Genomic DNA, 13,311 nt, shown 5'->3' with positions numbered 1-13,311 from the left:
AAATTATAGATTATGTTTCTATTATTTAAGCCCGCTCATAAGTTTGAACCTGTTCGTGAGCTTTGGGTGAGCCAAATTTGAACTTAAGAAATAGACCCGATTATTAATGAGTCGAATCGTGAGTCAAGCTCGATTTTGTGAGCCGAGCTTCAAACTCAGCTCGGCCCAACTCACTTCCAACCCTACTCTTAGTTGTTATTTTTAAAAAATCATGTGGGAGGTTTAAACTATTAGTCAATCTTATTATCTTTTTAAGAATAGTTGTGTTTATTAGTTTCAACAGAAAAGAATTTGAAACAATATATATACCAAGAACAACCACATGCATAATCAACGATTGAAAAGAAACATGAACCAAAATGAGAACATTAATAAATACTTAAAAATGAGTTGTTAAAGTGTCAATGAAAAGAACATGCATGAGAAATTAAATTGTTGAATACCCAAAAACATGGGCTGTGGTGGGAAACGACAAAGGTTGTGGATAGACAAATTCCTAAGAGAGATAGATATTCCAAATGCCAATGAACGCTTGATACACATGTACAATGTCATTCATGTATTGGCCACTTAGATATATAAATGAACTTTGTGGGCCCATAAATCTAGGCCGGTGTCACGCGAATTGGATTAAAAAAAAAAAAAACCCTTGTATCATAGCCTCTCTTCCTTTGCTCTTTATACTGTTACTTCTTCAATCTGTTTGACCCCCTCTCTGACTTTGACCTCCACACACACGCACTTTCTATGTTGTAAATGGTTAACACACGTTGTGGTTGTTGTTGGAGATGGTAATGGTGGTGTTTCTCATGTCAACTCTCTCTACTTGCTACTATATTTATTAGTTTTTGGTGTTTTATTGGCTTATTCATATGGTAGTTGTAACCTCGGCAGTGTAACACGGAACAAAAACCATGTTTCATTCGGCGAGTGTTCAACAAGAACATGGTCTTGTCCATGATTTTGTATCCCATATTGGTCGATTTGCCTTTGATTCCAGGTTCTTCACCTTTGGCTCTGATAATTTATCAAATTACTTGCACTTCAATGTAACAAAGCAAAGTGTGTGTTCTGCTGCTTCTCTTAGCTTGAAACTTGGAGGCAGAGGGGATTCAAATTTGAATTTCAGGAGGTTTTTTAATGATTTCAACACAGCTATTAGGTTCCACACTCAGAAATTGCCAATTGGATTTGATTCTCCCATACTTGATTCTGGGGATAACAATCACTGTAACAATGGTAATACTCTTGATGAGTGTGATGTTATTCAGGACGATAGAGGGACATTGAGTGGTGTTGATCCTCAGAAGCCAAAAAAGGTTTTGATTTTGATGAGTGACACTGGTGGGGGTCACAGAGCTTCTGCAGAAGCTATAAGGGCTGCTTTCTATGAAGAATTTGGGGACCAATACCAGGTTTCTTTCTGTTTGTCAGTTTTTGCACATCATCTGTTTGTTTTAATGTCTGATTTTATTTTGTTGTTTGTTTATTATGTTCTGAGTGTGGAGCTTCATGTTGCAGGTATTTGTTGTTGACTTGTGGACTGAGCACACCCCTTGGCCATTCAATCAACTTCCTCGGACATATAGCTTTCTGGTGAAACATGGATCATTGTGGAAAATGACCTATTATGGAACTGCTCCGCGTGTGGTGCACCAGTCAAATTTTGCTGCAACTTCAACATTTATAGCTCGGTGAGACTATGGTTGCTTTTAGATAAATATCCCTTGGTCTTGGTATTTCTTTTCCGATATATCCATTGACAACCACAAAGCAAGAAAGCATTTGTATATAAAAGAGGGGCTTGCTAAAACTAACTGTAGGAAGAAGAGATAGTATGGTAATTTTGTTCATAGTTCACGGTGTTTCTGCTTCAAAATCAGGAACAACTCCCATTTGGTTGGATTTTATGATGTAGATGTTGTTAATTATATGGTGTGTAGAATAAGTCGTCAGTATTGAACATCCTATCTTCTTTCAGTGAGGTTGCCAAGGGGCTAATGAAATATCAGCCATATATAATAATCAGTGTTCACCCATTGATGCAACATGTTCCTCTTCGAATTTTGAGAGCAAAGGGTCTTTTAAACAAGATTATCTTTACAACGGTTGTCACAGATTTAAGTACTTGCCATCCTACTTGGTGAGTTTTCTAATTTTATCATTTGCCATAGAACCATATTAGTAATCTTGTTTTGACATGTTATGTTATTATTTCTTGAATATCCAGGTTTCATAAGCTTGTAACTCGATGCTATTGTCCGACCACAGACCTTGCGAAAAGGGCGCTCAAAGCTGGACTCCAGCAATCACAGATAAAGATTTTCGGTCTACCAGTTCGACCTTCCTTTGTTAAGCCTGTTCAATCAAAGGTTTGTCAAGTTCGTTTGTCCTTGTAGGAATCATTATTATTGACTTCGCTATTTTCATCAAGTTATATTGGTTGTAGGATGAACTTAGGAAAGCCTTAAGCATGGATGAGGATCTTCCTGCTGTACTACTAATGGGGGGAGGTGAAGGTATGGGTCCCATTGAGGCTACTGCTAAGGCACTTGGAGATATGTTGTATGATAAGAGCAGTGAGGCTCCCATTGGTCAAATACTTGTTATTTGTGGACGTAATCAGAAGCTTGCTGACAAATTGGCTTCAATTAATTGGAAGGTTCCTGTGCAGGTATTCATTCTTTGTAGATCTTGAATTAATGTGTGTGATTGTTTGTGTGCTTAGAAATCTAAAATGTTCATATATCGTTTACAAGTTACATGTTTGTGAAGTTATGTATCTAGTTTAGAATTGTTCTATTTTGATGCATTTTCAGGTAAAGGGATTTGTCAGCAAAATGGAGGAATGCATGGGAGCTTGTGATTGCATCATTACAAAGGTATGTATGTCATGTTCTGCTTGTGATTATTGATGTGTTTCGCTACCTCAACGCGACCCCAACTAATGAAATTTTTCTCCTACGTAGGCCGGCCCGGGGACAATTGCCGAGGCCATGATCCGAGGCCTCCCTATCATTTTGAATGGTTATATTGCTGGCCAGGTATACTGTTTCTGGCACCATTTTCCAACCTTCTGCTTCTACATAACTTAATGTTTCAAGCCATCTAAATTCTTTTGTTAAAAACAAATTTGACATTTACTTTGATATTGTAGGAAGCTGGGAATGTACCCTACGTAGTTGAAAATGGATTCGGCAAGTTCTCAAAATCTCCGAAGAAGATAGCTAAAATTGTAGCTGAGTGGTTCGGTCCACAAGCAGAGGAACTAAAAACTATGTCTCAAAAGGCGTTGATGTTTGCACGGCCTGATGCTGTGTTCAAGATTGTTCATGACCTTGATGAACTTGTGAGGCAAAGAAGTTCTTTGCCACACTACTCATTTACCCCTTAAATATCAACACTCTTATCCAATCCTCATATATTTGTATCATTGTTTAGAATGCTAATTTGAAAATAAATTCATAGTTTTGAGCGTCAGATTGTGGGTTCATGAATATTCAATGTAAAAATATTTTAGATGGCATATTGTTACATAGATAGATACGTGCCACAACAACGATAATTTATTTAGTTTCCCTGATTGTATGTGTGGTGCTGTTGGTTCAAGAACACAGCTCGATGTGACGATGTCTGTCTCAGTCGCAACAGGAAAATATCGTAACTTACAAGTTGAAATGAAAAAAGAGAAACAGAGAATAAAACCTCCACTTATTGCATAAAACATCCAACAAGAATTTTTTGCATTGTGGCCAATTTTCTTTTTCTTCCAATTAGATATAACTTTCTCTGCGGTTTTGGCGGTTAGCACATGCAAGCTTCTAATATTTATTCCCTGGTATCGAAACCAAGAACTACCCCATACTCAGATTTTTTTGAACTGTATTTTTAATTTTTAATTAACTATAATTCATTTCGAAAAACAACCAAGGCCAATTCGTGCCAAACAAAATTTTCGCACTAGATTGGTAGGGTGCGCCAGGCCCTTGCAATAGTGCAACGCATGGGCGACGCTCAAGAAGCCGAGTAGCAAGCTACTGTAATAACTCCTCCCCCTCAAAAAATTAATTTAATATCGTGTGAGCCAATGGCTTACATATCAGATATTAAACTGATAAGAACAGATACTACACTTGATCTTAGCCAAAAGGCCGAGAAAGGTATGATTTGCTCAGTCCCAAAACCTTTGTTTTATATTAAACTCTGGAGGTCTCCTTGTTACTCACTGCGATGTGGGACTTCATCGCAAGTAGTTTAACAGCCTGCTCAAGTAACCTTCGATAGACTTCAAGGTTTGCTAAGAGTGGAAGCCTGAAAGGAACGTAAGGACTCACCGCGTTCCTTAAATTTTGTAGCTTATGTTACTTTAATATCAGTAGTCAGTACTTTGAGATAATGGATTGGGGGTACCATGAGGGATGGAGGCTCATTGGAGCCATTGTAGTAATATGGGTCACCTCCGCGGAAATAACTCAGGTTTGACTCTTAGTATTCTTCCTTTTTTTAATCTTTAATTCATGCTCAAACTTTGAATGCATTAGCTCTTTGTTTTCATGGTTAGAGAAGTTAAAAATATCTAACAGGTGGTACTATTACTCATGATAAGATTGTGATACTTTGTTGCAGAGGATTTTCATGGAGTATAAACAGCCATTTGCCATCACTTACCATGGAGTGTTTCTGATGGTAGTCTCTAGTCTATTTACCCATTTCACTTCCAAAAATTGGATCGCAAAAATCATATAAAAAGTTTACAAAGATTATACTTTCTTCGGCTTTTTCAGATGCCTGAACCTGATCTTAAAACTCCTTTAGTTAGTTACACTGAAGAACTAAGTACAAGAGAAAAATTACACGTCATGAACTGATCTAGTCACACAAATTAATAAACTTAATTTATGAAAAATTACCAAATGTTACTTATATCTCGCTTTAAATCTTTTAAGTTCCACCTCAGGCCTCTTTCCCCTTTTCTTCAGAAAAGAGCTCTTCCAGCATTTCATGCTTACCCTCACCAAGCATAATAATCACGAAATAGTATTTTGGGAAGATAATAATCATGAAACACAAATTAAGGTTGTATATAGGTGGGTTCAAATCGGATTTGTCTTAATTCAGATTCTATCTTAAATATACATTGGGTCTATTTTTTAGACTCTAATCTAGTCTTAAATCCAATGAAACCTAAATATTTTCGAGCCACAATTACAACGAGTCCAAATTAAATGAAAATTGGACCTTTAAAACTTTAATAATAATTTACAAAAAAAATTATTTATAAAAAAACTTGTTTATGATGTATTTACTTGTAAAAAAGAAATTTGTTATCAAGAAGTTGATATCAATATTTGAACTTAAATTTGTCTATAAATTTTAATTTGATGTTTTTTTATCTATTTTCTAATTCAACAAGTGTGATTAAAAATAAAATAATAAGTTTATATTTAATATAACATAATATTGGAATTAATTTAAAACATATATACTTTTTCTTAGTTCCCTTAGGATGCACATGGGTCGGGTGAAGTCGGGTTTGTCTTGATCCGGATCCAATTCTAAATAATGACAGGATCTATTTTTAAAACCCTTACCCAATCTTAAATCCGATAAAATCACACCAAATTAGGCTTTAAAATATTCGAATCTATACTGAATCTTCGATCGGGTCGGGCCATGTACACCCGTAATACAAATTGTCTAAATAATCATGAAGAACTCTTATAAACTCCTCACTATTTTTTATTTTTTTATGCGAGACTAATTTCATATTTTTCAAACTTGCCATATTAAAAGTAATCATATGGTATTGAGATGAGAGTAGAGATGACAATATAAAAAAGCAGAGACGGCCTCTTACTTTTCACTCCCATCTTGAAATTTCTTTCAATTTCCCTTGTCATTTCCCATAACAGAAAAATATTCTTTTCCATCTCTATTTTTCACAAAAAATATGATTTTTCAGAATTTTATGAAAATAATTTCTTTCTATAAAAACTATATTAATTATAGGATAAATCATATATTTAAATAAAATAGAGTTTAAAATGACCTAAATACAATAAATAAAAATCAGTTATATCTAGATTTTGTAACAATTCTATGTGAATAACTTGAGGTTTAGCAATTTTTATGTAAATCTCTCTAATCAATTGGGGATTAAGTTGAAGCATGAAAAACTCAAAAACTGCTACACGTTAGCACGGTTTTTAGAGAAAAAAAGTGAAGAATAAAATCTTGTAACTCATAGCAGTTTATGCATGAATATTTTTTTTATCTCTAGATTATACCTAAAAGAAAAAATTAATTAATTTATAGGAGATAATAATGTCACTTTTATTTTGACAAATACACCAATAAATTAAATTAAGTAACTTCGATTTGCTATGAAAAATCATGCTAATGAACTAGTCTATAGTAAATTGAATCAATGATCTTCGATTTAAAGCCCATAATAAATCAAATAAAAATGCTTTGATTTATAGTCCATAGTAAATCGAATTGAGTAGTTTTGATTTATAAGAAATAAAGTCCTAGGTTCATTCGATTTACTAGTTGTGTACCTATATATACAATTTAAATTCACTTGTTCTAAATTACAATTTACAATTTCTTCCACCCCCAAAACGCGCCCTAAAGAGAAAAGCTAGGCAACAACACCACAAAATTTAAAACTGCAGACATGGAAAACGACCTAGATCGCATCTATCGGTTGAACAAAGTTGCCCATATTGTTGGAAGCATCAATGAAGAAGTTAGTGAATAAAATTTTCTTTTAAGATAGATCAGAAATATTAGTAATATTAAGTCGCTTAGAGTATTTGATTATAAGCATTAGTTAAAATTTTTAAACTACAAATGGTGGTTAGAGTAGTGATTAGTAGTTTATTAGAATTTTAAAATTACAAATGCTACTTAAAATAGTGATTATAAATAACTGTTAGTTAGAGTAGTAATTAGAACTTCTATTAAAATTTGTAAATTTTAAATGTTAGCTTAACTAGTGACTAGAAGTTTAGTTAAAATTTAATTTAAGTTAAAAGTATCATTGATTCTATTGATTCAGGATTGTAATATATTTTATATTAAATATTTTTTTATTAGAATGCTTCATGTTAGGTGAATTTAGATTTAGCTTGGATTTGATTTTTTTGAATTTGTTGGGGATATGGTATTGTAAGATTATTTATTTGGGTTTAGGGTATTTTTCCAAAAGGGCGTGCATTATTTAATATTCATTTAGTGAATTATTTTTTTAATTGTTATGGTTTTTAGAAATTTTTTGTTATCGTTATGCAGTCCACTTGATGTATCACCAATATGAGGAGATAACATGGTACGTCCCTAAATACGATAGGATAATACCGTACTTATAGATGGCCGGTTTATACCATCTTACAAGACTCAACGACCACTAGTTTAGGTTAGATGAGCCACTAGTCAGTACATTTGTGGATAGGTGGCGTCCGTAAACACATACCTTTCATATGTCATTCGGGGAGTGCACAATTACACTACAGGATATGACGTACCCGTTAGGCCTCCCAATCAACGGTGAGTACATTAGTGAATGTCTGACGTACTTTAAGAGATACAGTGAGGGTGACCGACCTGCACGAGCTTGGTTTGAAGAGCTATTGGGTGTCTTACCTCCTGTGCACTGCATTGACAAATTCACTGTCAAGTGTACTTGGATGCAGGATACATTTAGTGAGCTTTCTCAAGGCACAGATGAGGATACAGTTATGAGGTATATGAAGGCGTATATCATGATGTTGTTATCAACTCAACTCTTCGATGACAAGTCTAGTACACATCTTCACATTCGGTGGCTATTGTACGTATCTAGGCTAGAGGACGTGGGCTGATACAGTTGGGGATATGCTGCTCTTTCGTGGTTATACCAATGCATATGTCGTGTGGCCAATAGATATGTTGTTAAATTGGCCGATTCATTATAGCTCCTTCAGTCATAGATCTTCTGAAGGATTCAGGATTTCAACCATGATGGGTTTAACGCCTTTCATTGGTCCTTGGTATCGAGGTACTTGATGTTTAAACATGTTATGTTTGTTAATATGTTTTTGGTATAGTCATTATTTAGCTAATGCTTTGGATCGCAGGTGGTCAGGATATCAGTCAACGTTGAGCGAGAAGGGGGTCTAGAGTCTCACATTGGAGGCTCAGGATAGATTAACTTGAGGGTGGGAATGTGAGTGATTTAGCTTATTTAATATTATTTTTAAGTTATTTTAATTTTTTACTGTTTATTTACGACCTGCATCAAACATTTCTCTTTAAAAGTTCACATGGATGCCTTATTGCTTATTTGAGGTTGTCAGATAGTGCATCCCGAGATACTAGAGCCCCAATATATGGCATTATGGAGGGCTGTGATCGCATTGATCTATTTTGCTGTGATAGAGTTACATCAGGTGGATAGGGTACTACCATAGAAATTGAAATTCTATAAAATATCTTTTCCACCCGTTTCACGTCATGTGGTCCGAATTTTTGAATTATAGTATTCTGAAACTTAACAAAATTCGTAGAAGGTTTAATAAAAACACTCAACGGTTCTTTATTAGTAAATTTTATTCCCTCTCACATTTTTTTTTCTTAATCATCCCTCTATAGTACACAAGAACTAAAAAAATATCCTCACTAATCCTTGTGAGCCCCACTTTAACGAGGATTTAACTTTCTACTCATATTTATATAGGTAAATCTCATAGTTAATTCGAATTTATTTAATTCAATTTATAGCATTGGCCCATATATAAATAAATCGAATTCATTAGCTTCGATTTATATAGTGTTGTGTCACATAGAGTAAATCGAACCTATTTACTTTGATTTATACACTGTAATGTTCTCTCCTAGTAAATCAAATGTACCTATTTTAATTTACTATTAGTATGGCTAAATCAAATCCATTTTATTCGATTTATATAATGAAAGAGTAAATTGAATTCATTAGCTTTAATTTACATAGTTTTATTAAATTCAAACATATATATAATGTTTTTTTTTAAGATTATCATGTAATATTGAATACCATTTCATTTGTTTATATCATTTACTCTATAACTTAATATAATAAATAAATAGTTATAATTTAATATTTTGAGATGTTTGATAAATCTCATAGGTAAAAAATATTGTTATGCATAAAGAGACAATAAATTAACTATATATTATTATAAATATTAAAAATTAAAATATATTATTTTATATATTTAAAAGAAAATTTACATAAATAAAATGAATGGAAGAAACTGTTACGCAAATACAACAATCTAAAAAATCAGACGCAAATGCAACAAATCTAATTGTATATAATCCGCGACACCCTAATGCAGAACCTGGATACACGTAATCCACTACACCCCGTCGCAGATTACGTTGAGAGACTAAAAACTCATAAACCGCTACACCCTGTAGCGGTTTATGTCATATGAGCCCGAAGTCTATTCCGCTACACCCTCTAGCGGATTATGAAGAGAGGAGAAGTAAAAAAGATGCCTATATATACCCAGCAAGTTGTGTAGAGTGTCATTATCATTCATTCATAACTTGAGGAATGGAGAGTAAAGAGATCTTTCTGATGTTAGTGCACTCTTCTGGAAAAATAAAAAAGAGTAAGAGACACGGTGTGAAGTTTACAGATAGAGAACCACTGAGTGTTTTCATTAGGTCGTCCGATACACTGTTGGATTTAAAGACCAGTATATTGCAGAAGTTGGGCGCGGGTGGTGCAAAGTGGGTGAAAAAGTTGTTCTATAAGATTCCTATTGCAGTTGTGTCAACCGGCGTGCAATATGAAACATTCGTGTTACAATCAGATGAAGATATACATGTGTTGTTTCATTATTGTCGGAGTTTCTTGGAAGTGAGGATACACGAGTTATTTGCAAAGTTGGAACATGGAATCGATAGTTTTGGGACATCCGCACCAAACCCTCAGTCCACCACGATGGGGGGTGCCTCTACCTCGATGCCCGTCGTTGCACCTGAGTGTTTGTTGGAGTATCGGCCAGCTGGTCCAATTGGGGTCTTCACCTCAGCTCATCTATCTCCAGATGTTTGACGTGAGGGGGAACTAGATCGGATTAAAAATATGATGCTAGAGGATCATTCTGACAAAGAGTCTGCTGACATTGGAGGGGACAACGATGATGAAATTTCGACAAACCCAGCAATATGTCAACCACCGACATTGTGTTAAAGCTTTCCGACATTGCAAGCCATTGGTCAGCATAGACAGTACTCATCCGTATGACAAGTATGGTGGGACTTTGCTCCTAGCCATTGTCCAAGATGGGAACTCCAACATCTTGCCTATTGCTTTCAGTCTCGTGGAGGGAGAAAATGTCGAGTCGTGGTCTTTCTTCCTGACCAACCTGCACCAACATGTGACTCCGCAATAGGAGATATTGGTCATCTCAGATAGGCACAACGGCATCAAGGTTGCATTAGAGAACCCTAACAGTGGGTGGTTATCCCCTGATGCGTATCGAGCATTTTGTATTCGGCATGTTGTAGCTAACTTCACACTCAGTTTCAAGGGTACGAATGCAAAGTGTTTGCTTGTGAACGCTGCTTATGCAAAGACTGAGGCAGAGTTTCCCTATTGGTTTGATATAATGCGGACTGAGAATCCGGTAATGTGTGATTGGGCGAACAGAATAGAATATGATAAGTGGACTTAGCACCAGGATGGTGGCAGACGATTCGGTCACATAACGACCAATATATCTAAGTGTGTTAATTCTGTTCTAAAGAGTACACGGAATCTTCTGGTTACCGCCCTGGTGAAGTCCACTATGGTCGACTAGCAGAGTTGTTTGTGATTCGTGGTCAGACGGCAGAGGCTTAGTTGGCCAGCGGTGCCAAGTTTTGCTAGTCTTTTATGAAGGCGATGGAGCGCAACTTGAGAGACTCGAAGTGCTTCACCGTCACCCTATTCGATAGACACCAGTCTGAGTACACCAATGCCGAGACGATGCCGACCGGAACCTTTTCACTTGGGACGTACCGAGTTTTCCTTCAGGATCGTACATGCAACTGTGGATACTTTCAGGTTCTCCATTATCCATGTTGCCATGCGATTGCATGTTGTTTCTAGTCACGGCTTGACTGGTCTATCTATGTCGACGAAGTCTACACTATGCAAAAGGTGTTCAGGGTGTACCAGATAGGTTTTATGCCGCCAATACTAGAAGGACTTTGGCCACCTTATGATGGTCCGACCGTTATTCTAGATCCTAGCTCGAGGCATTATCGTGATGGGCGACTGAGGTCTACCAGAATCCGGAACAACATGGATGAGGCCGACCTTAACCGATCGAAGCGATGTGAGCCCTGCAGACAGCCTGGGCACACGTGTAGATCTTGCTCCCAGAGAGGCTCCACCGCTGCTGGTAGTTCGTAGGACTTGTAGTGTTTGTGCTTCTAGTTTTTGTATTTTATTTTCTCATGTAGCGATTAATGTTTTTGGGTGTTAGTGTTAGTGCCTTTGGTGTGCTAGTCTTAGTGTTAGTTCCGACCTATCATCCAAGCTTCTTGACCAATCCCTTCTACGATTAATCACAGTTTGTTCCAGGATTCTTTTAAGTTCTCTATTAGAGATTTCAGCTTGCCCATTTGTCTGTGGATGATATGGAGTGGCCACCCTATGGCTAATTCCATATCGAGCCAAAGCAGAGTAGAGCTGTTTATTGCAGAAATGAGTGCCCCATCACTGATTAGTACTCTAGGGATACCAAATCTGCTGAAGATGTGTTTCTGGAGGAATTTCAGCACTATCTTAGTATCATTAGTGGGTGTTGCTATAGATTCTACCCATTTGGATACATAATCCACTGCCACAAGAATATAAGTGTTTGAGTATGATGGTGGGAATGGCCCCATGAAGTCAATACCCCATACATCAAACAACTCGATCTCCAAGATCCCTTGTTGAGGCATGGCATAACTGTGAGGCAGATTGCCAGATCTTTGGCAAATGTCACAATTAAGTATAAACACTCGGGAGTCTTTATAGAGAGTAGGCCAGTAGAAGCCACATTGGAGGACTCTTGTGGCTGTTTGCTCACTTCCAAAATGTCCTCCATACTGTGATCCATGACAGTGCCAGATGATCTTCTGTGCTTCTTCTTTAGGCACACATTTACGGATTACTCCGTCTGCATATCTCTTGAAGAGATATGGTTCATCCCAAAGATAGTACTTTGCATACGTAATCAATTTCTTTGTTTGCTTCCTACTGTACTCTTTGGGTATGAATCTTACTGCCTTGTAATTTGCAATGTCTGCAAACCATGGCACTTCCTAGATGGCAAAGAGTTGCTCATCCGGAAAGTTTTCAAAGATTTCAGTAAGAGGGAGGGACGCCCCTTCTACTAGTTCTATTCGGGACAGGTGATCTGCTACTTGATTCTCTATCCCTTTTCTGTCTCTAATTTCTATATCAAACTCTTGCAGAAGCAACACCCATCTTATGAGTCTGGGTTTTGAATCCTGCTTTGTGAGTAGATATTTAAGAGCAGCATGGTCAGTGTACACAATCACTTTTGATCCTACTAAATAAGATCTGAACTTGTCAATGGCGTAAACCACTGCACGTAACTCTTTTTCTGTGGTTGTGTAGTTCTTCTGTGCATCATTTAGAACACGACCGTCATAATAAATGATGTGCAGAAGCTTGTCATGCCTTTGTCCCAACACTGCACCAATGGCATGGTTACTGGCATCACACATTAATTCACATGGTAATGTCCAGTCTGGTGCAGAGATGACTGGTGCTATGACCAGCTTAGCTTTCAGAGTTTCAAATTCCTGCAGACACTCTTTATCAAAGATAAATGGCATGTCAGCAGCTAGCAGATTACTCAGAGGTTTGGCAATTTTTGAAAAATCCTTTATAAACCTCCTATAAAATCCTGCATGCCCCAGAAAGTTTCTGATTGCCTTAACATTGGCAGGTGGTGGTAATTTTTCAATTACCTCTACCTTAGCTTGATCTACTTCTATTCCCTTGTTCGAAATTTTGTGCCCAAGGACAATTCCTTCAGTCACCATAAAGTGACATTTCTCCCAGTTTAAAACCAGGTTAGTCTCTTGGCACCTCTTTAGAACAAGTGCTAGATGGTCAAGACAGGAGCTGAATGAGTCTCCAAATACTAAAAAGTCATCCATGAAGACTTCCAGAAATTTTTCCACCATATCAGAGAAAATTGAGAGCGTGCACCTTTGAAAGGTTGCAGGTGCATTGCACAGACCAAATGGCATCCTTCTATATGCAAATACTCC

At 36.6% G+C, this 13,311-nt stretch overlaps 2 protein-coding genes and 1 non-coding gene across 3 annotated transcripts; 2 read left to right on the top strand and 1 right to left on the bottom strand.

Annotated features, from left to right (window-relative positions):
* Positions 1–660: 660 nt before the first annotated feature.
* LOC107470593 (probable monogalactosyldiacylglycerol synthase, chloroplastic) lies at positions 661–3,480 on the top strand. Its single transcript, XM_016089996.3, has 8 exons — positions 661–1,415; positions 1,522–1,694; positions 1,982–2,143; positions 2,231–2,372; positions 2,450–2,674; positions 2,820–2,882; positions 2,970–3,044; positions 3,158–3,480. Exons 1-8 carry the CDS (start codon positions 915–917, stop codon positions 3,392–3,394), a joined length of 1,578 nt encoding a protein of 525 aa, XP_015945482.1. The 5' UTR covers positions 661–914; the 3' UTR covers positions 3,395–3,480.
* A 488-nt stretch (positions 3,481–3,968) lies between these two features.
* On the bottom strand, positions 3,969–4,164 carry LOC127743647 (U2 spliceosomal RNA). Its single transcript, XR_008005031.1, has one exon. It is a non-coding gene; the product is annotated as a U2 spliceosomal RNA (small nuclear RNA).
* Positions 4,165–10,918: 6,754 nt separating this feature from the next.
* Positions 10,919–11,431, top strand: LOC107470542 (uncharacterized). Its single transcript, XM_016089940.1, has 2 exons — positions 10,919–11,080; positions 11,126–11,431. The coding sequence occupies exons 1-2, from the start codon at positions 10,919–10,921 to the stop codon at positions 11,429–11,431; spliced, it is 468 nt and encodes a 155-aa protein (XP_015945426.1).
* Positions 11,432–13,311: the final 1,880 nt, after the last annotated feature.

The sequence above is a fragment of the Arachis duranensis genome, chromosome 10, assembly GCF_000817695.3.
Source record: "Arachis duranensis cultivar V14167 chromosome 10, aradu.V14167.gnm2.J7QH, whole genome shotgun sequence".
In the NCBI taxonomy this organism is placed as follows: domain Eukaryota; kingdom Viridiplantae; phylum Streptophyta; class Magnoliopsida; order Fabales; family Fabaceae; genus Arachis; species Arachis duranensis.
The sequence above is the reverse complement of the archived record's forward strand: the minus strand, read 5'-3'. Positions and strand labels throughout refer to the sequence as shown.